General features: G+C 43.4%; 1 protein-coding gene across 1 annotated transcript in view; it reads right to left on the bottom strand.

Moving 5' to 3' along the window:
- HK2 (hexokinase 2) overlaps positions 1-23,898 on the bottom strand; it is a 73,672-nt gene extending 49,774 nt beyond the window's left edge. The window contains exon 1 of the mRNA XM_090281600.1: positions 23,362-23,898. Coding sequence (XP_090137726.1) covers positions 23,362-23,424 — 63 coding nt within the window. The 5' untranslated portion in view covers positions 23,425-23,898. The remainder of the gene's footprint in view (positions 1-23,361) is intronic.
- Positions 23,899-24,630: the final 732 nt, after the last annotated feature.

Genomic DNA, 24,630 nt, shown 5'->3' with positions numbered 1-24,630 from the left:
TTGTTGTTGTTCCTCTAGTTCTTGTAGATCTAGGGTCAGGCTGTGTATTTGAAATTTTTCTATCTTTTTTAGGTAGGCCTGTATTGTTATGAACTTCCCTCTCAGGACTGCCTTCACTGTGTCCCATAGGCTTTGGGTTGCTGTGTGTTCATTTTCATTTGTTTTCAGAAACTTTTTTATTTCTTCCTTGATGTCATTGTTAACCCATTCATTATTTAATAATATGTTATTCAGTCTCCATGAATTTGAATGTCTTTGAGTTTTTTCCTTGAGGTTGATTTCTAGTTTCAAGCTGTTGTAATCTGAGAGAATGCTTGATATGATTTCAATTTTCTTGAATTTGTTGAGGTTTGTTTTGTGTCCTATCATGTGGTCTATCTTTGAAAATTTTCCATGTGCATTTTAAAAGAATGTATATTTTGCTTCTTTGGTGTGAAAAGTTCTGTATATATCAATTAAGTCCATATGATCGAGAGTGTTGTTCAATGCCACAATATCTTTGTTGATTCTTTGCTTGGAAGACCTATCCATAATTGGCAATGGGGTGTTAGAATCCTCTACTATACAGGCACCCGCAAAAAATGTGAAACCAACTCGCCAGCCACCCCCGACCCACCCCAACAGGTGTAAAACCAAGCTGCTGGCCGCCGTGCCCAGGCACCCACAGGCCCACCCCAACAGGCACACAACAAACCCACCTACCGGCACGCAGAGACCTCCCCCTAAACCGGAACAGGTGAGCAACCAGTCCACCTTGGACCTGCCTGCCCCGGTGCACAATGGGTCAACCCACCCCTGGCCTGAGCAAGGGAGTGCACTCGTCCCTAGCTGAGGCCAAAGGATGGTGAAGTGAACTAGAGGCACTCTGTAATAAGTTTTGGGTGCTGGCTCTCAAGAAAGAGCTGGGAGAGCAGCAGATTAGATCCCAGTACAGAATCATCCCCAGTGTTATGGCAGAAATCACTTAAGCAGACTGCTCCCCTCTAGGTGGCACCAGCTGGAGGCAGCAGCTAAACAACTGTATACAAGAAGATCACACCATAAAGGCAGAAAATAAAAGCAGATCAATCTAAGAAGCAGAAACAAGACCAGTACCCAAAATGAGGAGGCAGAATGACACCCCACCAAACAGAAACAACACCCTACCTAAAGGAAAGAAGGAATTCCCAGAAGGAGGGATAGATGAAAAAGAAGCAAGCAAACTATCAGACATGGAATTCAAAACAATAGTAATGAGGAAGGTCAGTGAACTCAACAAACTCAAATAAAACTACAACAAACTCCAGGGGAACTACAAAGAACTCTGGGAAAACTGCAAAGAACTGCAGGGAAGCTACAAGGAACTTACTGAGAACTATACCAGCATAAAAAAGAACATAGAAACTATCAATAAGAACCAGGAAGAAATGAATAATACAATATCTGAACTGAAAAACACAGTAAAATCAACCAAAAACAAGCTAAATTAAGCAGAGGATCAAATCAGTGAGTTAGAGGATGACATAGAAAAAAATTCCAAAACAATGCAACAAAATGAAAAAAGACTAAAAAAGAATGAAGAGGGTTTAAGAGAACTGCAAGAAAACAAGAAACAAAACAATATCCATATCATAGAGATAAAAGAAGGAAAAGAGGAGGAGCATGGGATAGAAAACCTGACTGAAAAAGAAAATTTTCCTCACTTGATGAGAGAAAAAGTCATGCAAGTTCTAGAAGCACAGAGGGTCCCAATGAGGATGAACCCAAAAAGGCCCACTCCAAGGCACATCATAATTAAAATGGCAACACTGAAAGACAAAGAGAGAATCCTAAAAGTAGCAAGAGGAAAACAGCAAATAACATACAAGGGAGCTCCGATAAGGCTATCAACTGATTTCTCAACAGAAACACTACAAGCCAAAAGGGGATGGCAAAAAATATTTCAAACGATGAAAAAAAAAAAAAAAAAAAAAAAAAAGCCTACAACCAAGACTATTCTACCCAGCAAGGCTCTCTTTCAAAATGGAAGGTGAAATAAGGAGTTTCCCAGACAAAGGAAGACTAAAAGAATACATCTCTACCAAACCAGAATTGCAGGAGATGCTAAAGGGAATGCTGTAAGCAAAAAAAGAAAAGGAGAAAGGGAGAAGAACACAGGTATAAAAGGAAATGAATAAATACCGGTCAATAATAACCTTAAGTGTAAATGGATTAAATGCACCAATCAAAAGACTTAAGGTAGCTGAATGGATTAGATAGCATAACCCACATATATGCTGTCTACAAGAGATCAACCTCAGAACAAAAGATCTACACAGACTGAAAGTAAAGGAATGGAAAATAAAATTTCAAGCAAATGGACATGAAAAAAAAGCTGGGGTAGCAATACTTACATCACACAAAACAGATTTCACAGCAAAGTCCATAAAAAGAGTCAAAGAAGGACATTTTATAATACTTAAGGGAACAATCCATCCAGAAGATATAACCCTGGGAAACATATATGCACCCAACATAGGTGAACCCAAATATATAAGGAAAATCTTGGAAGACTACAAGAAGGTTATCACCAACAACATATTCATCGTAGGGGACTTCAACACCCCATCATCAACAATGGACAGATCTTTGAAGCAAAGAAACACCAAAAATATTGAGGCATTGAACAACACACTAAATCAAGTGAAATTAATTGATATATACAAATATTTTCACACCAAAGAAGCAAAATATACATTCTTTTCAAGTGCACATGGGACATTTTCAAAGATAGACCACATGGTAAGACACAAACAAGCCTCAACAAATTCAAGAAAATTGAAATCATATCAAGCATCTTCTCAGATCACAATGCCTTGAACCTAGAAATCAACCTCAAGGAAAAAACTCAAAGACATTCAAACTCATGGAGAATGAATAACATGCTATTCAATAATGAATCGGTTAACAATGACATCAAGGAAGAAATCAAAGTTTCTGGAAACAAATAATAATGAGCACACAACAGCCCAAAACCTAAGGGAAAGAGCAAAAACAGTCCTGAGAGGAAAGTTCATAGCAATACAGGCCTAACTAAAAAACATAAAATAATCTCATTTAAAAAATAATATCTAACCCTACAGCTACAAGAACTAGAACAACAACAAACAAAACCCAGGGTGAGTACCAGGAAGGAAATCATCAAAATCAGAGCACAATTAAATGACATAGAGACTAAAGAAACAATTCAAAAGATCAACAAAGGTAGAAGCTGGTTCTTCGAAAAGATAAAATCGACAAGCCTTTAGCCAGGCTCATCAGGAAAAAAAGAGAGGACCCAAATAAATAAAATCAAAAACAAAAGAGGAGAAATCACAACTAATATCACAGAAATACAAAGGATTGTAAGAAATTACTACAAACAACTATCTGGCAAGAAACTTGACAACCTAGAGGAAATGGACAAATTTTTAGAAACATATAATCTTCCAGAACTGAATCAAGAAGAAGCAGAAAGCCTGAACAGACTGAAAACAAAGAGTGAAATTGAAACAGTAATCAAAAAACTCCCAGCACACAAAAGCCCTGGACAGGATGGCTTCACAGGCGAATTTTACAAAATATTTAGGGAAGAACTAACGTCTACCCTTCTCAAACTATTCCAAAAAATCCAAGAAGAGAGAAGACTCCCAAACTCTTTCTATGAAGCAAGTATTACCCTAATTCCAAAACCAGGTCGAGACACAACAAAGAAAGAAAACTACAGGCCAATATCACTGATGAACATAGATGCTAAAATCGTCAACAAAATATTGGCAAACCAGATCCAGCAACACATTAAAAAGATCATACATCATGATCAAGTGGCATTTATCCCAGGGATGCAAAAATGGTTTAATATTCGCAAATCAATAAATGTTATACACTACATAAACAAAATGAAAGATAAAACCACATAATCATGTCAACAGATTCTGAAAAGGCATTTGATAAAGTACAACACCCATTTATGATGAAAACACTCAGCAAATGGGGAACAGACAGAGCATACCTCAACATAATAAAGGCTATATACGAAAAACCCAAAGCCAACATCATACTCAATAGATAAAAACTGAAAGCATTCCCCCTGAGATCAGGAACAAGACATGGATGTCTACTCTCTCCACTCCTATTCAACATAGTCTTGGAAGTTCTAGCCACAGCAATCAGACAAGAAAAAGAAATAAAAGGCATCCAAATTGGAAAAGAGGAAGCAAAACTGTCATTATTTGCAGATGACATAATAGTGTACATAGAAAACCCTACGAAAAAACTATTTGACCTAATAAGTGAATTTGGCAAAATAGCACGGTACAAAGTTAATATTCAGAAATCAAAGGCATTTCTGTACACCAACAATAAAATATCAGAGATAGAAACTAGGAAAAAAAATCCTATTTACTATAGCAACAAGAAAAATAAAGTGCCTAGGAATAAATTTAACCGAAGAGATAAAAGACCTGTAGTCTGAAAATTACATAACACTGAAGAAAGAAATTAAGAAAGACACAAATAAATGGAAGCATATACCAGGTTCATGAATGGGAAGAATCAACATTATTAAAATATCCATACTACCCAAAGCAATTTACAGATTCAGTGCAATCCCTATTGAAATACCAGCAACGCATTGCACAGACCTAGAACAAATACTTCAAACATTTATATGGAACCAAAAAAGACCCCAAATATCCACAGTGATCTTGAGACAGAAGAACACAATAGGAGGAATCACAATACCTGACATCAAACTATATTACAAGGCCACTGTAATCAAAACAGCCTAGTACTGGCATAAGAACAGACACATAGATCAATGGAACAGAATAGAGAGCCCAGAAATAAACCCAGGTCTATACAGTCAAGTCATTATTCAACAAAGGGGTAAGGAACATAAAATGGAATGAGAAGAGCCTCTTCAACATATGGTGCTGGGAGAACTAGACAGCGACATGCAAAAAAATGAAACTAGACCACCAACCTACACCACACACCAGAACAAACTCAAGATGGATCAAAGACTTAAATGTAAGATGTGACACCATAAAAGTCCTAGAGGAAAACATATGCAGGAAAATTTCAGATATCCCACATAGCAATATCTTCACTGATACATCTCCTAAGGCAAGGGAAATAAAGGAAAAAATAAGGAAATGGGACTACACCAAACTAAAGAGTTTCTGCTATGAAAAAGAAAATATCACCAAGATAAAAAGGGAACCAACCATATGGGAAAACATAGTTGCCAATGATACCTCAGACAAGGAATTGATCTCCAAAATATATAAAGAACTTACCTGTCTCAACACAAAGAAGACAGACAGCCCAATTAAAAAATGGGCAAAGGACCTGAATAAACACTTCTCCAAGGAGGATATACAGAGGGTCCATAGGCATATAAAAGAATGCTCAACAGCACCAACCATTAGAGAGATGCAAATAAAAACTACAATGAGATACCACCTCACACCAGTCAGAATGGCCATCATCAACAAATCAACAAACAAGTGCTGATGAGGATGTGGAGAAATGGGAACCCTAGTGCAGTGTTGGTGGGAATGCAGACTGGTGTAGCCATTATGGAAAACAGTATAGAATTTCCTCCAAAAACTAAAAATGGAACACCTTTTGAACCAGCAATTCCACTGCTAGGATTATACCTGAAAAATCCTGAAACACCAATTCAAAAGAACCTATGCACCTCTATGTTCATAGCAGCGCTGTTTACAATAGCCAAGTGGTGGAAACAGCCTAAGTGCCCATCTGTAGATTAGTGGATTAAAAAACTGTGGTACATACTTCTGGCCAAGATGGAGACGTAGACAGACACTATGTCTCCCTCCACAACTAAGAAGGAATACAACTACCTCAAACTAGAAACAACCAGAAGTTCCAGAAAATCAAACTTCATGGAAGTCCAGCAAAGATATAAAGAAGAAATACTTATCCAGACAGGTAGGAGGGGTGGAGCCAGGACAAAGAGGATGTGGTGTGGTGGAGGCGGCGGAAGGCCGGTGGAAAGCGCAGTCATACATTTTAAAAAGTTGGGAGGGATACCTGGGGAACATTCCCAGCTCCTCACCAAACCTTGCAGCTCACAGTCCAAGCACTGGGGAAAATCAAGCCTCATTGCTTCTGACTGTGCAGACCAGTGGGGGTTGGGGCAGAGGCAGAAACTGACAGTCTCTCAGCAGAGTCCACTTGTTTTAAGGGCCCCCATGGTCCTGGACCATCCGCAGACCCACCCACTCTGGGATCAACAGCCAGGGTAGCAGCTACAGGGGCGCCAGTCCAGTGCGGAAGTGGGAGAGGCACCTGGAAAAGAGGTGAGTGCTGGACAGGAGGCATTGTTCCCTCTCAGACCCCTCACCCACATACAGTGCCACAACGTGGTGAAACAGGTCACCCTGTACTGACGAATCCCTAAGGCCCCGCCCCTTACAACATAACAGGAGTGACAGCTCTACCTGGGATGCGGAGGCAAACAAACACAGGAGCCTGTCAGAATGAGGAGACAGAGAAGTATGGCCCAAAAGGGGAAATGGATCAAGGTTCCAGTGGGAGAACTAAGCGATGTGGAGATAGACAACCTAACAGATGCAGAATTCAAAACACTGGTGATAAATATGCTCACAGGCTTGACAGATATGCTTGAGTACAGCAAATGCATAAGAGAAGAAATGAAGGCTATGCTAAGTGAAACGAAGGAAAATCCACACAGAACCAATGGTGAAGGGAAGGAAACTGGAGTTCAAATCCAATATTTGTAACATAAGGAAGAAAAAAAACAGTTAACCGGTGCAGGATGAGGAAGCAAGAATTGAAAAAAAATAAGTAATGCTTCCCAAATTTTGCAACGGAGATGGACATACAGGTCCAGGAAGCACAGAGGGACCCAGGAGAGCTGGACCCAGAAGGGACCACACAAAGATGCATCATGATTGAGATGCCAAAAGTGAAAGATAAAGACAGAGTCCTGGGAGCAGCAAGACAGAGGCGGAGAGTTGCCTACAGGGGGGCTGCCTATAGGACTATCAGCTGATTTCTCAGAGGACACTTTGCAGGCAGGAAGGGACTGGCAAGCAGTATTCAATGTGATGAAAGGCAACCTGCAACCAGTGTTATCCTAACCAGCAAAGCTATCATTTGGAATGGAAGGGCAGATGAAGTGCTTTCCAGACAAGGTAAAGCTAAAGGAGTTCATCATCACCAAGCCATTATTATATGAAATGTCAAAGGGACTTACTTAAGAAAAAGAAGATCAAAACTATGAACACTAAAATGATAACAAACTCACAACTATCAACAACTGATTCTAAAAAATAAAAACAAAATCCAACTAAGGAAACCATAATCAAAACAGAATCATAGGTATGAGGATCATTTGGAGGGTTATCAGCTGGGAGTGGGGAGGGGGAGAAATGGGGATATGATGCAGGGATTAAGAAGCATAACTGATTGGTACAAAATAGGGGGAATTTAAGAATAATATAGGAAAGGGTGAAGCCAGAGAACTTATATGCATGACCCATGGACATGAACTAAGGGGGCTGTGAGTGCTGGAGGGAAGTGGGGTACTGGGCAGAGGGGAGCAAAGGGGTAAAAAAATTGAAACTACTGTAACAACATAATCAATAAAGTATACTTTTAAAGAAACTGTGGTACATTTACACAATGGAATACCACGCAGCAGAAAGAAAGAAGGAACTCCTGCCATTTGCGACAACATGGATGGAACAAGAGAGATTTATGCTTAGCAAAATAAGCCAGGCAATGAAATAAAAATACCATATGATATTACCTGATACAGGAGACTAATGAACAGCACAAACAAATGAACAAAATTGAACAAGGAACAGTGTAACAATTATCAGGGGGGAGGGGGAAGGAGAGAAGAGGGGTAAGTAGAGGAAGGGTTTAGTAAAAGAACTAGTATAAATAACCCATGGACATGGATAACTGGGTGGGGATCAACTGTAGGAGAAGGGGTGGGTTGGGTGGGGTGTAGCAATGAGGAAAAAATGGGACAATTGTAATAGAAAAACAATAAAAATAAAATTTAAAAAATAAAATAAAAATCTGAAACCTTTAAAAAAAAACTTTTTTTTTTTATATCCCCTACTATGAGTGTGTTACTGCCTATATCTTTCTTGATGTCCTCCAAGATTTTCCTTATATATTTGGATACTCCTATGTTGGGTGCATATATGTTTACAAGGGTTATGTCTTCTTGATGGATTGTTCCCTTAAGTATTATGAAGTGTCCTTCTTTGTCTCTTTCAATGGCCTTTGTTTTGAAATTGATTTCATCTTATATAAGTATTGCTACCCCAGCTTTTCTTTTTTTTTTTTTTTCCATGTCCTTTTGCTTGAAACATTTATTTCCATCCCTTCACTTTCAGTCTGTGTAGATCTTTTGTTTTGAGGTGGGTATCTTATAGACAGCATATTTATGGGGTTATGTTTTCTTATCAATTCAGCTAAACTATGTCTTTTGATTGGAGAATTTAATCCATTTACATTTAAGGTTACTATTGATAGGTACTTATTCACTGTGAATTTTTCCCCTTTGTATCCATGTTCCTCTCTCTTTTTCTTCATCTTCTTAAAGCAGTCCCTCCCTTTAGAATCTTGCAATGCTGGTTTGGTGAAGATATATTCTTTTAGCCTTTTTTGTCTGGGAAACTCCTTATTTTGCCTCCCATTTTGAATGAGAGCCTTGCTGGGTATAGTAGTCTTGGTTGCAGGCCTTTGCTTTTCATTAATTGAAATATTTCTGGCCATTTCCTTCTGGCTTGTAGTGTTTCTGTTGAGTAATCAGCTGATAGCCTTATAGGAGCTTAAGAGATATCTAGAGGAAAGAGAAGTGATTTTGAGGAAAGAGAGAGAAGGAACACTAGGAGTGAGGAATGAAAACTAAGTTAAGACAGGGAAAATTTTAAATTTAAAATGAAAAAAAGAAAATGCAGGAGGAAGGCAAAATGGAGTAGAAGAGGGGAATGGTAAAATTTGACTTGAAATACGAAAATGGTGAAGATCTAGAAATAAAATTGAAGAAATTCAGCAACAACCACCATGATCACAACCAATGAGCAAAGACTGACAAAGGCGGAGAGAGTATAAGGGTATTTTAAGAACAGGAAAAAGAATGTGAGATGACTATGACAAGAAAATGGTTTTGAGAGGTGGGGGGGGAGGAGAAATAGTTAAGAGTATGGAATGGAAACAAGTCATAACAGGAGAGAAAATAAAATTTAAAATGAAAATAAGCAAAGAAGAAGGTAAAATGCAGTAATAGAAGGGAGGAGTAAAATATGAAATTTGAAATAAACTATAATATAAAAACTAGTTACATAATATGCACAACTTTAAGGACAAAAAAGGAATGGTTAAAAAACCATGCAGGAGAGAAAACAACACAAATCCTGAAGAAGACTGTGAGGGAATTCATCTCAGTAGTATCCAGTGTTTACCACTATTTTCTTTCTGGATCCACCCCTGGTGATGTCAGATGGTGTTCCAGTCTGGCCCTAGGCAGCCTGCTCAAGACTACCAGCAAGCCAAAATCTGTGGCTGTCTCCTTCACTTGTTAATCTAGTCAATCTGTAATCAGCAGTCAGGTTTAAGCACCACAGGGCGTGGCAGAGTAATTCCTGCAGGCAGGGCTATTGCTTCTCCTCAGGCTGATGCCACTTAAAGGGGAGTGCTCTGCCTGAGCAAGATGGCTCCTACAGGATGGGGAATGACTCAGCACAGAGATCCTGATGGCTCTCTCAGTTCTCTCTCCAAGGTCACTGTCCCTAGACTCTCAAGAGTTTTTTTTAAAAAACACATTAAGAATTCCAAAGATCCATTCCACACTAATCAATTTGGCACCTTAGGGCTGGGTGTTCAGACATATTCCCCTCTCTTTGGGCTGGTATCCACCATGACAATAATGTGATAATGGTGAGCTGTGGACTCATCAACATTGCTTATGGTCATTTTTATCACTTTTCTGCCTGGGACCTTTAAAAGTCAGTAGTTAAAATATTAGGCTAAGTGTAAAATAATGTTGGGCTGATCCTGTGTGCTGGCAATTGGAAAAACAAACCTTGTACTTAATTGGGAATTACCAAACCAAAATCATTCAGGGCAACCCTCATTTTGTAGCTGCTGATGATAAAGTACAGGCTGTGGCACCAGAAAAATCAGTGTTCAAATCCTGGCTCTAGTATTTGTACAGGTGTGTAACACTGGATGAGTCACCCTCTGTCTGAGCCCCAGTTTCCTCCCTATAAAACAGGCTGACTAGTCCTATACAATAGTCATTGTCATAAATGGGGTAATGAACATAAAGCTCTATAACTCTTCTTTTCTTTGCACCCCTTCTCTTCTCCTAAACTACCCTCTGCCAAGTGTCACCCCTGGATCAAGGACATTTCTTAACTCTATTTAGCCACATTCAGGGTTAACAAAACAGAGGCTGTTTCTCCAAATTGCCCCTTCTCTTTCTGTGGTGAGTGTGTAGCCTATCACACTGGGCCAGTTCTGTTTTAGAAAAGGAAAGAAGGGGTCATTCCAGGCTGGGGGAACACAAGCAGGCCAGAAGCAAAACCCGGATAAAGTATGGGAAGGCCACCTGCCTGCATAGACAAGGATGTGTATTAAAGAAAAAGAGATTACAGTTTCAGAAGACATCTACGTAGCAATCTTGAGGAGGTTAGAACTTCCTCATTGAGCAATTTTGGTCAGTTTCTTTCTTAACACACCACTCTGGCATGCCTATTTCCTCTACAAAATTATGGTAGGGGCAGGAGGAGGTCTAAAGGGAAATTACTTCCATACTCTCTATGAAATAGGATAACACCTGAAATGGGAAGCCCATCTCTTTAGGGGTCCACATTTTCCTCCTGACTAGCACTAAAAGGAGAGGAAATCACATCATAATAATGATGCAAGGAATGAAGGGAGCAGAGGATCACCCTGGTAGAAGTTCCACTTGATGGTGTACAGTGGCCTAGTGGGACAGACACAGACCAGCAAGGTTCAGAGAAGTCCTGAAAGGACTGGCCTGGAGGTGAGAGCCAGAAAGGGACCTCAGAGAAACTGAGGCCAGAGAGTAGCCTTGACCAATGCCACACAGTTGAGACTAGAATCTGGATCCCCAAACACCTTACTCTATCATCAAAAACAATAAATGGCAATCCTCCTACAGGTCTGGAAGGGCCCATGTCACCCGGCAGGCCAATTCTAGTTGAACAGCTGCTGGCTAGTGCCTAGTTCAAGTCCCAGTGGAAAAATGGTCCTGATCCAACTATTTATATGTAAAAGAGAGCACTATTCCAACTTTGACGGTTTATTATACAAAGTACTGCAAATCCTACCTTGAAAATCTTGGGCAGTTTCAAAGGGAAGTATTAGAAGAAGCCTTATATTTCAACATCTAAATCTTTAAGATTCATACTATTTAATCTCTAAGTCTCTGACTACTGTAGGGAATCAAGCTTCTCCCATTTCATAGCCTTTATTGAAAACTGTTTATGCAAAGTACAAACTAGAATATAATTTCAAAAGAAATCAATTCTGGAAATGGATAGTGGTGATGGTCATACAACACACATACAACACACACACACACACACACACACAAAATTTTAAAAAATTAAAAGAAATCAAGATTCCTGCTCTCTAGGACTTTATAAGAGCACAGAACTCAGCTCATATTGTAGACACAATAAATGTCTCTGAAATGAATGGAGGGATGGGTCTCAGCAGATAAGAAAGTCAAGCACAATGCCAAGCACCCATGGCAAGTGTCACAGGTGTGAATAAGTGGCCTGTGAGACGAGCATTCAGGGGAGCTTGCTTCTGGGCTAAGAATATATTGTGCATATACAAAAGCTCCTGGGCTAAGAATATATTGTGCATATACAAGTCGGTGGATATATGCTGACCTGGAGACATTAAGGAGATCATATGAAAAGGCTTAGAAGGTGTGGGCAAGTCCAAAATCCTGGAAGGAGATTTTGAATTCTAGGACCGGAAAGCTACTTGCCATCACTATATGACATTACCTCCTAAATGCAATGCCTTCATAATTAGTATGATTTAATCCTCTTACTTTTAATCAAGGAATTATAGGAAGGATAATAAAGAGCACCCCACTGTATAAAGTTGCTGTGTTGTTCACCAGTCAATTCTCTGTAGGGTTAATGTCATGAGAAAATCTGGCTGCCCAGACTTGCTGTGCTTCAGTCTATGGGCCAATGAAATTAAAATGACTGACTCAAGGAGAGCTGTCCTTTTTTGCCTTGACTGTCAGGAAGCTCAGAGCTCTGTACTCAACTCTAGTGAATTATCCTTAGTCTTAAGTTTTTTGGTAATCAACCCTGCCTGTTCCAAGACTCTTGTTCTAGGAATTATTTTTACCAGAAGCTGAATCATATCATTTAAACCTTTTAGTCAGCATCACATAATACATGATCGAGCAAATGCTCATTTCTACAGGAAACACCCTCCTGGTAGGAGAATGAACTCCAGTGATCAACTCCAGCCCTGGCTAGTGTGGCTCAGTGGATTGAGTGCCGGCCTGTGAACCAAAAGGCCACTGGTTCAATTCCCAGTCAAGGCACATGCCTGGGTTGTGGGCCAGGTCCCCAGTTGGGGGCATGCGAGAGGCAACTGATTGATGTCTCTTGCACATTAATGTTTCTCTCCCTCATTTCCTCCCTCCTTTCCCCTCTCTCTAAGACTAAATAAATAAAATCTTTTAAAAAGAAAAAAGAAAAAGAAAGCACCTCCACAAATATATAAATATCAGGGCCAAGGACACAGACACTGCTGGACTTCCTTTCTCCAGTCTTTAGGTACCTCTAATTTAATAACTACAGCCTCTCTCCAGGATGTGGTGGATGGACACTAGCTAATTCCTACCTTTTGGCTTCTTCTAGGCCCCAAGCAGACTAACTGATTGAATTTCAGCTTTCCCAGTACTCATGTTCTTGTCCTAAAGATACAATCAGGCAATATATATGTAGCCAAGGAGTGTGTGTGTATATATATATATATATATATATATCTCCAAGGCTGCAACCTAGCCTCCTCATAAGAATTTTAGGAAGCACCATACCCTCTTCTCTGCTCGAATTCAACAAGTCAAAACAGGGTTGGATGTGCAAGGGCAGGGATACTACACAGTGATAAGAATGCATCACCTACCACCACATGTAACAACATACACAGGTGAATCTCACAAAATAAAGTTGAGTGAAAGAAGCCAGACATAATAGGAGACACACCATATTTAAGTGCATTTATATTACATACAGAAACAGATATATGCTGCTATAAGTCAGCACAGTGATTACACTAAGAGATGGTTAGTGTAGGTGCTGGTGCTGATTTATACTGGATCTGGGTGGTGGTTACCTGGTATGTTCAGTGTCCTGCATATGTTATACTTCAACTTCAAAGTATGGGAGGAAAAAAGGTCAAGGCATTGACTAGGCCCTAGTCTACCCACTATGCAGGGTCAGAGGACCAAAAGAAATCAGAGTTCAAAAGAGGTCAAACATGAAGGGAGAGCCATAATCTAAAGGCAGCCACACTCGGCCTTCCAGTGATTATGTGCTCATACCTGCTTGCAACTTAGTTTTGAGAGAATTTCATATTTTTTGCATTATTCCTTTGCCAGTGTTTTCCCACAAATCTTTGATGAGGTAACCAAGGCTTGGAGAAGCTTCCCCAAACTACCTGTCAAGTCCCTGGCAGGACCCATACATCAGGTGGCCAATCAAATGTTCTAACCTGGGGCACAGGTGTGCCCATCCCAGGAAAGCCAGGTACCTGTTGTCAGTGACTTCATTAATATTAATGCTTCCAAAGACTCCTGAGAGGACTAAGGCTGTGCAAAGAGCAACGAAAAGATGTTGGGGAGGAAGAGACACAGCAAATCCTGGATTCTTTATGGCTTCTGTCCTCTGAAATGCAGCTAACCAAAAGTAACAGATCTGCCACAACACTTTCTCCAGTTGGGATAAGGTGGACCCTGACTGGTGACCAGAGCCTGCCATGCCACCTCAGGGAGATTTCAGCTCTGAAGCACTGTGTAGTAACAAGCCTGGGGTGGCAGGGTAAGTGTGGGACTACAGGCACTCCTCCAGGATCCTGTTGCACCATTGTGAGTCACAGGGTTTCCGGTTCTTCCAGTTCTTGCTCGAAGCTGCACACAGCCAGATAGACCTCAGGCAGCAGCACCTGTCATCAGTCCAGGAGATGGGCATTTGGGATACCCATCCCAGGACCCTTCTGTCTTCATTTTGTTCTGAGTGTGGCAAAGAAGTGCAAAAAAAAAATAATATGTCCCAGGTATGCATGACTCCTGGCACGGTTCATTTATCCACACATATTGACAGAAAACTAAATTGAATGTGCCAGGGACAAGCACTTAGGATACTGGCATCAAGAAGGCCCCACCGTTTGCCTGTAAGGGGCTCCGTCTATTGGTGGGAGGCATAAATATGTCAGCAAATAATTCCAAACTGAAGGGAAGGGGCAGAGAGCAGAGAGTTTCTTTCACTGTAATAAAATACTGATTTATAATAACTAAAATCACACACATCAGTACAGTTCTAAGGAATGTTTGTCTTGCAAAAATTAGAAACAGGTGGATGTGCTGACCTTATGCCTAGAACACCCTCCTCCTCTGGCCTAACAAACCCTCACTTGCCTTTTCAGGGCCCAGCACAAATGGCCTCTCCACAAATGCTTTCCCAAATTCCCAAGAGGTCAATGTACTTTTGACACCTTGTGTCTCTCACCCTCACTGGTACCAGAGGACTAAAGGCACTGACTACATGTTCCCAACTTCATATGTGTGAGGCTAGCAGCTATCTCAGTACTGAGATATAGTAGGTGCTTAAGACATATTTGGGGTTTTTTTGTTTACTTTTTATTTTTTAAGTGTGTTTTATTGATTATGCTATTACAGTTGTCCCAATTTTTTCCCCTTTGCCCTCCTCTGCTCAATACCTCCCTTCCCTCCAGCAATTCCCTTAGTTCATGTCCAAGGGTCATGCATTTAAGTTCCTTGGCTTCTCCATTTACTTTACTATTCTTAATGTCCCCCTGTCTATTTTTTACTTACCAGTTATTCTTCTTGAGCCCTGCACCTTTTCCCCCATTCTTCCCCTTCTCCCTCCCCACTAATAACCCTCCATATGATCTCCATATCTATGGTTCTGTTCCTGTTCTAGTTGTTTGCTTAGTTTTTGTTTTTTAAATTCATTTGTTGATAGCTGTGAGTTTGTTGTCATTTTAATGTTCATAGTTTTGATCTTCTTTTTCTTAAATAAGTCCCTTTAACATTTCATATAATAATGGCTTGGTGATGATGAACTCCTTTAGCTTTACCTTGTGTGGGAAGCACTTTATCTGCCCTTCCATTCTAAATGATAGCTTTGCTGGATAGAGTAATCTTGGTTGTGGTTGTAGGTCCTTGCTTTTCATCACTTTGAATACTTCTTGCCAGTTCCTTCTTTGCTTGCAAAAATTTTTTTCAAGAAATCGCTGATAGTCTTATGGGAACTCCTTTATAGATAACTATCTTCTCTTGTGGCTTTTAAGGTTCTGTTTATCTTGAACCTTTAGAATTTTATTTGTGATGTGTCTTGGTGTAGTCCTTTTTGGGTCCAATTGTTTGGGACTCTCTGTGCTTCCCGGACTTGTACGTCTATTTCTTTCACCAAATAGGGAAAGTTTTCCTTCATTATTTTTTCAAATAAGTTATTAATTTCTTGCTCTTCCTGTTCTCCTGCTGGTGTCCCTATGATTCAGATGTTGGTATGTTTAAAGTTGTCCCAGAGGTTCCTAAACCTCTCCTCATTTTTTTCAATTCTTATTTCTTCATTCTATACTGGTTGACTATTTCTTCCTTATGTTCCAATACACTGATTTGAACCCTGGCTTCCTTCCCTTCACTATTGGTTTCATGTGGATTTTTTTTTCATTTCACTTAGTGTAGCCTTCACCTCTTCCTATATGCATTTGCCAAACTCAATCATTTCTGTGAGCATTGTTATCACCAGTGTTTTACACTCTGCATCTGTTAGGTCGGCTATCTCCTCCTTGCTTAGTTCTCCCTCTGGAGTCTTGATCTGCTCACTCTTTTGAGCCATGCTTCTGTCTCCTCAACTTGACAGGCTCCAATGTTTGCCTCTGTGTATTAGGTAGAGCTGTCACACCTGTTACATTGTAAGGGGCAGAGTCTTGGGTATTCATCAGTGCTGGGTGACCAGTTTCACAGCCTTGTGGCACTGTCTGGATGATTATTACTTTTTTATATCTTTGTTTGTTGGACTTCTATGCAGTTCTACTTTCTGGTAGTTTTGGTTGCTTTTTTTTTTGAGGTAGATATAATCCTTCTTATGGTTGTACAAGGAAGCAAAGTGTGTCTACTTATGCCTCCATCTTGGCCAGAAGTGCCTCAAGACATATTTGTTATGGTTACATACAAGGGGTCATGGAGTGCCAAAGAAAGGAGGACAGTAACTTGGGTGAAGGGAAAGAACTGGCTACTCCAGACTGCCCAGGGGCTCTGACCTTGACCTTGTTCTTCAGCCTGAGTCTTTGCTGCCCATGATCCTGGCAGCAGCACAATTTCCTCTACATCTACCTGTCTGTCCTGACTAGTACCCTTGGTCCCCTAAGGATCAGATTCTGCATCCCCTGGATATCCCCCACTCCCATTTAGTGCCCACTGTCCACTTGCTAGACTTAATCCCTTTGGATCTGTGCTTCTGCACCACGTTCAACCCTAGACCTTCCTAGTCTGCCCTACCAACCCCACAATTACATCCACCATAGGCAGGGTAACCATAGGTCCCATTTGCCGAGGACAATCTCAGTTTACACTGTTGTAGCAGCATAACTATTAATAGCCCCCCTTTCACTCCCAACAGTGGCTGAGTTTGGACAATAAATTATAGGGTCATCCAAGGTACAGGCCACAAAGCATATTCTGCCTCTGTTCTTGGGAAGCCCACACCTGAATGAATGATGGACAAGAAGAGCTCATGATGGACAAATGGTGCTGAAAGGAAACAGGATGGGGATCAAGCAACTAGGTTCTTGCTCTGGAGCTTGTCCTATGTAAACTTGGGCTGGCCCCCAAATACACAGCACTAAGGGACTATTTTTAATCATCTATAAAATGAAGAATTGGACTAATTATCCCAAAAGTCTCCCTTCTCAACTGTCACCTTGCTCATAACTCTGTGAAACCAAAACACAGTTGGCCATCTCCAGTTGTCCTGGGGAGCCCCATGCTGGGGTTCAGGACCTGGGCTCTGGAGTCAGCCAGTCTGGGGATGAATTCTCATTTGTCCTTGAGCAAGTTACTGTCACTTTCTGTGCCTTGGTGTCTTCATCTGAATAACAGGTTATAATAATGTCTACTGTGAAAAAAAGTAATAATAATAATGTCTACCCTGGAGGGCTGCTTGAGGAAGGCCTGGGTTACAGTAAAGCACATAGGCAGGGCCCAGCACTTAGTAAGAAGTTCTAAGACCTTTGGGAATTGAGGGGGGAAAAGGAACTGATGGGACATGGCTGGAAGGCTTCATTGGGAGGGGTTGATTCAGGAAAATTGGGGAGGAAGCAGGTAGCTGGAGGGGAAAGTCCCTCAAATGGGAAACAGGATAAGTGGCAGCTTCAAATGCCCTCATTTAACCCTAATTTAAGATGTCTTATCTGACTTAATTCCTGTATCAGACAATATGCAAATACCAGAATAAAGAGGTTAGGAATGCCTTTCAAGACCAGGGACAGCCTCTGGGGAGGGACTACAGAGCTGAGGGTGAGGAGGGGTGGGGAGGAAGGCTAGGAGAGTGGGTACAAGGGGCTCCCAAGGCCAAGTTCTCAGTCTTGATTCAAGTAACTTCTAAGAAGCAATGTCAAAGAAAATGCCTAGAGATCCACAGATGAAAGTGCAAAAGCACGGCCACCATTGAAAGAGGGCAGCACTCAAGGGGAACCAGGATTCTCTGGCTCCTGTTCCCAAGGGAACAAAGCCAAGACTCCCCACAGGGTTTAGACAAGACAAAGGCTGCACAGTGATGAGGGCAGTGTGGGTTCCACTCAAGGGGTCCCCTTGACTTTGTCAAGAACCCCAGGTATCCCTGTGTCAGGAGGGGCAGCCAAGAATATATATATGAGGGGCAAAAATCTCTGCTGAGGCCCAAAATGGCCAGGGACCCTCCACCCAATGTGCCAGAAGAATGTGGGAATGACTGTTTCCTCCAGTGAAACCCTAGGGAGTCAATGAGAGCAAAACCTCCCATGACCTACCTATGACAGCACAGGGCTGCTCAAGCAATTTCTCCCATGGGAAACCAAAGTCTGGGGCAGATGTGAAGAGGGATGAGCCAAGTGTCTCACTGGCCAATTCCAGCAAAAGAGGCCTCAGCAGCTGCCCTAAGAGCCTCTGTCCTTCTGCCCTCTGGGGCAGGCACTGAGGAGGGGATTAGGTTTCTACAGTGAGAAAGGGTTGAACTAATGCTGTGATTCTTCAGTGCAGCTGTGTCTCTCATAGCTTCCCAGGGAGGACACTTCAACCTGAGGTGCATCGATAATCAAGGTGTCCCAGAGACTCCTCAGTAGGGGTGCTATTTCCCCAGAGGACAAGAAGGAAAGCAGTTGGAAGAAGAGCTAAAGGTGGATCTCCTCTGTCCAGAAAAGGGAAAGTTTCAGAAGTCGAAGGACAATGAGGACACTTCCTTATATCTTGGCTTTAGGAACTTTCCAGTCTTCTGCCCTCCCTGTCCTCTGTCCCAATCTGACATCAGACAGAGAGCGTCAGTGGGTCAGAACCTCACTCCAATCTGACATCAAACAGAACCTAAAATGGGTCAGAACCTTTATGCCTTAAAAGCCCTTGGGGAAAAAGCAGGGTCTCTTCTGCTCCTGTCCAGATGGATTAGCACAGTAGGGTATCTCAGCATCTTTCTTTATGTACTACTATTGAACACAAAGTATTGATCATGTGTCAGGCACAGTCTAAGAGCTTCACATATGTTAACTCTCCTTAATCCTTACAACAACCCTATTAAGGTGTTATCCAAGTGCTCTCTATTTTACAAGAAGAAGAAATATGCCTAGAGAGGTTAAATTAACCAGCTGATTCGATAGTGAGTCAGGATTTGATCCCAGGGAGCCTAGTTTTATACCTCACCACTCAGCCTCTCCCAGTGACGGCTGAACTGTCCCTCTCTGGGTGTCAGCAGCAGAGCTCATGTTCATCCAATGCACATAGCTGCCTTGTTCAGAAACCTAGCGGATGCCTGGCCTCCATGGAAACCCCAGCAATAGGAGGGTGAGACTCTCCTGGGGACAACTGAGAAGACTTCTCTCCCACTGGCTTCTTGGGAATGCTTATATTGCTCACATTCTTCCGGCTGAGGACAGAAAACCTGTAACCCAGGTAACCCACCATTCAGCCAGGAGTAATGGACATCCACTGACTGCTATGGATCTGCAGACCTCACCTTAAATTCATCTTCTGTAAAAAGCCGCTCCCACCATGACCGCCTATGATATGGCACACTGAGAACCAACAGCTATGCTCCTAACTGGCTGTGCAACCACTGTAAAACTGGAAGGGAATGGAGGAAAGAGGATGGGTGGGCCATGTTCTTCTAATGCAGCTTCTCAACCTATACATATTTTGGGCCAGAAAAGTCTACTATGGAGGGGCTGTCCTGTGCATTGCAGGATGTTTAGCTGCACCCCTTGCCTCCACTGACTAGATGCAATAACACATTACCACCCACCTGCCTTGTGATAACAGAAATTGTCCTCAAACATCATGAACATCCACTTGGGGGGAATGGCAGGTGGATCACTAATAGCTGAAAACTAATGCTCTAAAGGAAGAGTAAAAACAAAATAGGTTTTGCCCCTGTAAATTTGGGTAGAGTGGAATTCTTGCTTTTTAAGATAGGCTGGGATAGTCCCTCACATTGGATAATTTATCCAAAAAAAGTCAATGTGCTGAGGTGGAGAGACCTGCTTTAGAAGTTAACAGAAACAGCCACTGGAGTGCAAGGAAGCATGCCCTGTGACCCATGGAGTGTGCTGTTAAGACATAGCCAATGAACTCTGGGATATGATTTGCCACTCCCCACCCCCACTGCTTTGGAAAGGCAAAGACAGACAACACACAGTGTTGGAAAACAAACCAAACTTGCTGACTTCAAAACTCCACAATGATAATGAGAAACCTGTTATCAAGAGTTGTCTTTTAAACCAGAAGTATGTGAACAAAGAAAGCCAGTTTTCTGGGGTTCTTCAGTTCTTAGTACATTATATCTCCCTATTCTGACTGCCAGGTTTTTCAAGAAAACTGTTGTGGTTTGTGTTGTTTTGATTCCCCCTGGAAAAGGGCCCCTAACTGCCCTCAAACTCCTTGGGGTGCTGAAAAGTAAAAATGTTTTTTAAAAAATATATTCGCTTTGTCTGAGGAGCCTCTGAGGGAATTTTAATTCATTCAGGATAAAGAGAAAAAGTGCTTCCTAAAGCTCTCTGACACAGAAGTTTGACAATACAAAACAAGTGAAACCTTACAAAAGCTACAAAATATTCCTTCTACCATCAGTTATCTTCTGAGCAGGGAAGAGACAGTATTGGGATACCAAATATTAGGTTACAAGTTGAACAAATAAGACAAATTGTCTCTCTTTACATAATACATCATTTAACTTAAAGTCATAGAGCCTATCATTACGTGAGGACTAACTAAAATTGTACCTACTTCATGGAGTTGTTGGTAATGTTAATGAATTAACATATGTAAAGAGCTTAAAACAGTTTCTGGTACACAATAGATGCTGTGACGTGTTTGAGTTTCAAAGTTTCAATCGGCAAAAAGGAACAAATAACCCTTACTCCTCTTTTAATGGCACAAAACACTGGACTTGTCCATCAAGAGACAAGTGACTCTGATGGGGCTAGTTCTGGACAAGTGAACCTACATTTTCCATGCCTCAGACTATAACCCAGAAGATGTGAGATTGGGATTTCTGAGAGATCAAATCAAGGCCTTTTGAAAAGACTCCAAAATTAAGCAAGTGTCTTCCTTCTCTCCTAATTCTTCCTTCCAGCAGCAACGTGAAAAGATGCTTCCAAAATATTCTCTCTGATTCTCTTCCTACTTCCTATGTAATTGCAGCTGGAATCAGCTGTACACACCTAAGCCAGGAGGCAAAGTCCCAGGTTCTGACACCTGAGGAGTTAATGACCTGACTCACCTCTGCCCCCTTTGGAAATTTAGAGAAAATACACCCAAGTGTCCCCCAGACACTTCACAGACAGAAAGGGAGCTGCAAGGATCAAGAAACCTACAAGAGGGACGTTTTCTCATTGCTGTGCTTAATCATCACAACTCCATAAAGTGGACAAGGTCACTATTGTCATGTCAGTTTACAAAAAGAAACTGACAGTACAAAGAGGCAAAGTGATGTGCTCAGGGTCCTGTGGTTAAAAAACAAACAAACAAACAAAAAAAAAAAAAAAACCCCACAAAACAGAGATTAAAACTCATTTCCAGATACCCTGCCTAATTCTCTCTCCAAAGAGATGACCCCCCTTCCAGGCCAGGAGGGCGGTACAGCTCCACAGTTGTCGTCCTAACCTCCTTCCTCTGGATTGGGAAAGAGTGAATTTGTAAAATAATAAAATGTCCTGGGCCAATATTCGCCCAACAGAGAAGATCCTCAGTTTGGATTCAAGATACTACAGCTGCGTATTTTAGGACTTGCCAAGAGATGACAGTCTAGCAAGTGTTAACTCACTTCTTGGGCAGAGAAGCCCAAAGAGGTTGCCAAAATGCTGCCAGCTCACAGACATGTTCTTAAATAAACTGAACTAAAGTGCAGAGCAGGGCCACATCCCAGGAATGAGAGTAACAGCTGACGATAAACAGAGTAAACCTCAACTCAGACAGCCACCCTCTGCTCCCTACTCTGAGCCTGAGTAATGAAATGTCATGCTTTTATTTGGGGGTTCATCTGCCACCAAACACCAAGACAGTAACCCCACCATTCTATCCTTTGCTCTCAGGATCGCAGAATGGGAGTACGAGCTGGTTGTCCCACCAAATGATGTCCAGACATTTTTCGAAAAAATGAAGTTTCCCAGAAACTTCAAGTATGTAATTGAGCAATGCTCCGTCATTGCCTCGCAGCACAGGACACCCCCCACCCCCACTCCCGCCCCAGCCCATCCTCTCTTGTTAAACCCTAGCTGAACCCCGTGGCAGGAGGCAATCCTGAAATCCTGAGCACTTCAGAAAATTCTCCCCAGAGAGAGCGCCTCGGGTCCAGCGAGGCCCCACCCCCACCCCATACCCGGAGGCGCGGAGAGCTAGGCTCCCGGCCGGGCCAGAGGCTCTTTCTTATGTAAATGACCCGGCCTAAGATAGAGCTGGTGGTGGCCGGGAGTAGCTACTGAGAGCAAGGTGGGCACAGACAGGTCAGGGCCAAGGGCAGAAAAAGCTCGTCTTTGGAACGACAAAAATCTCAAGTGAGACGGGAGGAATGGGCTTGGGGGGTAGTTGGTCCTCTCCGAGTAACATAGGCGTGCCAGCAGTAACATCCCAAGTTCACCCCCCACTTGGAGGCGGGCCCTGGGGGCCCCGGACGGGGAGGTTCCGAGGCAGACGAGGTGGGGGGAGATATACGCCCCTCGCGGAGCCTCAGTTCCGGGCACCTCAGTTCCGGGGAGGGGGCGCGGCGGGCGGAGTTCCTCCGTCTCTTTCCCAGCTCCTCCCCGGGTCGGCCTCACCCCAAGCTCACTCCCACAAGGCTGTGGAACTCCAAAGTGAACCGCACTTCCCCAAAACGCTGTCCTTTAGCGCGGGAGTCTCCTTTCCCCACCCCCCTACTCCCCTACACGCAGCAGCGGAGCCTCTTCCCACAGCCACGATTCTCCCCACGTGCTCTCGCCGGAACTCGGACTGCTAAACAGGGGATCCTCCCACGTGGGCCCATCAGTCTAAGACTATTAACCAGGTGACCCACCCCTCCAGGGGAAAAAAAAAAAAAACCGCGAGCGCACTCTGAGTAGCAGGTAGGAACGGAGAGCGGTGGGGAGCCCCATCCCTGGAGCCTCGCACGCCCACACCTGCCTGCCCTTGCCTAGCGGACTTGACTCCTTGTACCCAGGAGTTTCCCAGCCGCCCAAACTTTTTCCACGTCCTCCTCCCCGAATGGGGAAGAAGAGTGTCCCCGCAGGGTGAAGGAGAGTTTCGGCTGAGAAACAGAGAGGTCCGGGGACCACGCAACTTTGTCAGAAGCGAGCCAGCCACCCCTGCCCGCGCTTACTTACCTTCTGCACTTGGTCATGGTTGAGCTCCGTGAAGAAGTAAGCGAGCAGATGAGAGGCAATCATTTTGCCACGGCCCGAAGCGCGGAGTTGGGAAACCAAGGCTGGAGCGCGTGTGGGGAAGGAGGGCGCAGCGGTCAGAGAGCTTTATACCCGGATTTGGCGGCGCGACCGGGAGCGGTGAGGCTGAGCAGCCCACTATAAGTCTAACAGCGATGGCGCGCCTGGACGAAGGGTCCCAGGTCTCTAGAAACAGGTTTTGGGAGTCACAACTGCTAGAAGGCTCCCAAAAATCACTCCCGACGACGTGTCGGGTTGCCCTGCTGTCAAGGCGCTAACTTCGGTCACAGGGTCACTAAGGCTCAACTTGGGAACAATCGCAGCCCGGCTTCACTAGGGTGATCAGACCTCTCCAGCTCACACGCTCGCTGCTCTCGCCCGCGGATCTTAATGGACTTGGTGACTCGTCGTTGCCAGCGGCGGCCCGGGACTCCTGCGCTAGAGTTTCTTGCAACAATGTGGCTTATTGAGGGGCTGCCGGCTCGCGGGCCGCCCAGTCAATGACGCGCGCACGCCCATTGGCTGCACGAAGAGGGTGTGTGTGCCCCCGGGCCGGCCGCCGCCTCAGCTCAGCCAATCAGCGCGCACGGCCCGTGGGCGCGGCGGCTCAGACACCGGAGCCCGCGAGCCGGAGGGGCGCGCCCGGGGCTGAGGGCGGGGCGGAGAGGCAGGGATGGGACGTGTGGTCCGTGGCGAGAGGCTAGGGAGGAAAGGCGCATGACCCGCCGCCGGCGTCAGGCTCAGCTATGGGGGGGGGGGGGGGGGGCGGGGGGGGGCCGCGTGATAACAAACCTGGTGTGTGGGGCGACTGGAAAGACGGGTCACCCGACCAGCACACGCCCTGTGCTGGGAAATACTGTATGGCAACTCGCGGTCATGTGAGGGGCTCCACTGGCGGGTCACATTTCTGAAGCATCTTAGTTCTCACCTATTTTGGCTCAATTATCCTTGCTACGCTGATGCAAAGGGAGCCGCCGCAGCTGCTTCTTTCCTAAAACTGAAAGGATGTGGCTTTTACTAACCTCGTTTATAGGTGAGGAAACTGAGGCACAGGGCCATTGAGAGACTTGCCCAAGGTCACACTGATAATAAATGGCAGATGGAGGAAGGAACCCGTGTGCGTCTGACTTTGAGCCCCTAATCTTTTCCCTGTTACCGCATCCTGCCGCTCTACCAGCCAGCCTGGAAAGTAGAAGGGAGGAGGAAATGAGC

The sequence above is a fragment of the Furipterus horrens genome, unplaced genomic scaffold, assembly GCF_987537825.1.
Source record: "Furipterus horrens unplaced genomic scaffold, mFurHor1.1.pri manual_scaffold_6, whole genome shotgun sequence".
NCBI classification, from domain to species: domain Eukaryota; kingdom Metazoa; phylum Chordata; class Mammalia; order Chiroptera; family Furipteridae; genus Furipterus; species Furipterus horrens.
Note: the sequence above shows the minus strand (reverse complement) of the source record. Positions and strands in the feature narration are given on the sequence as shown.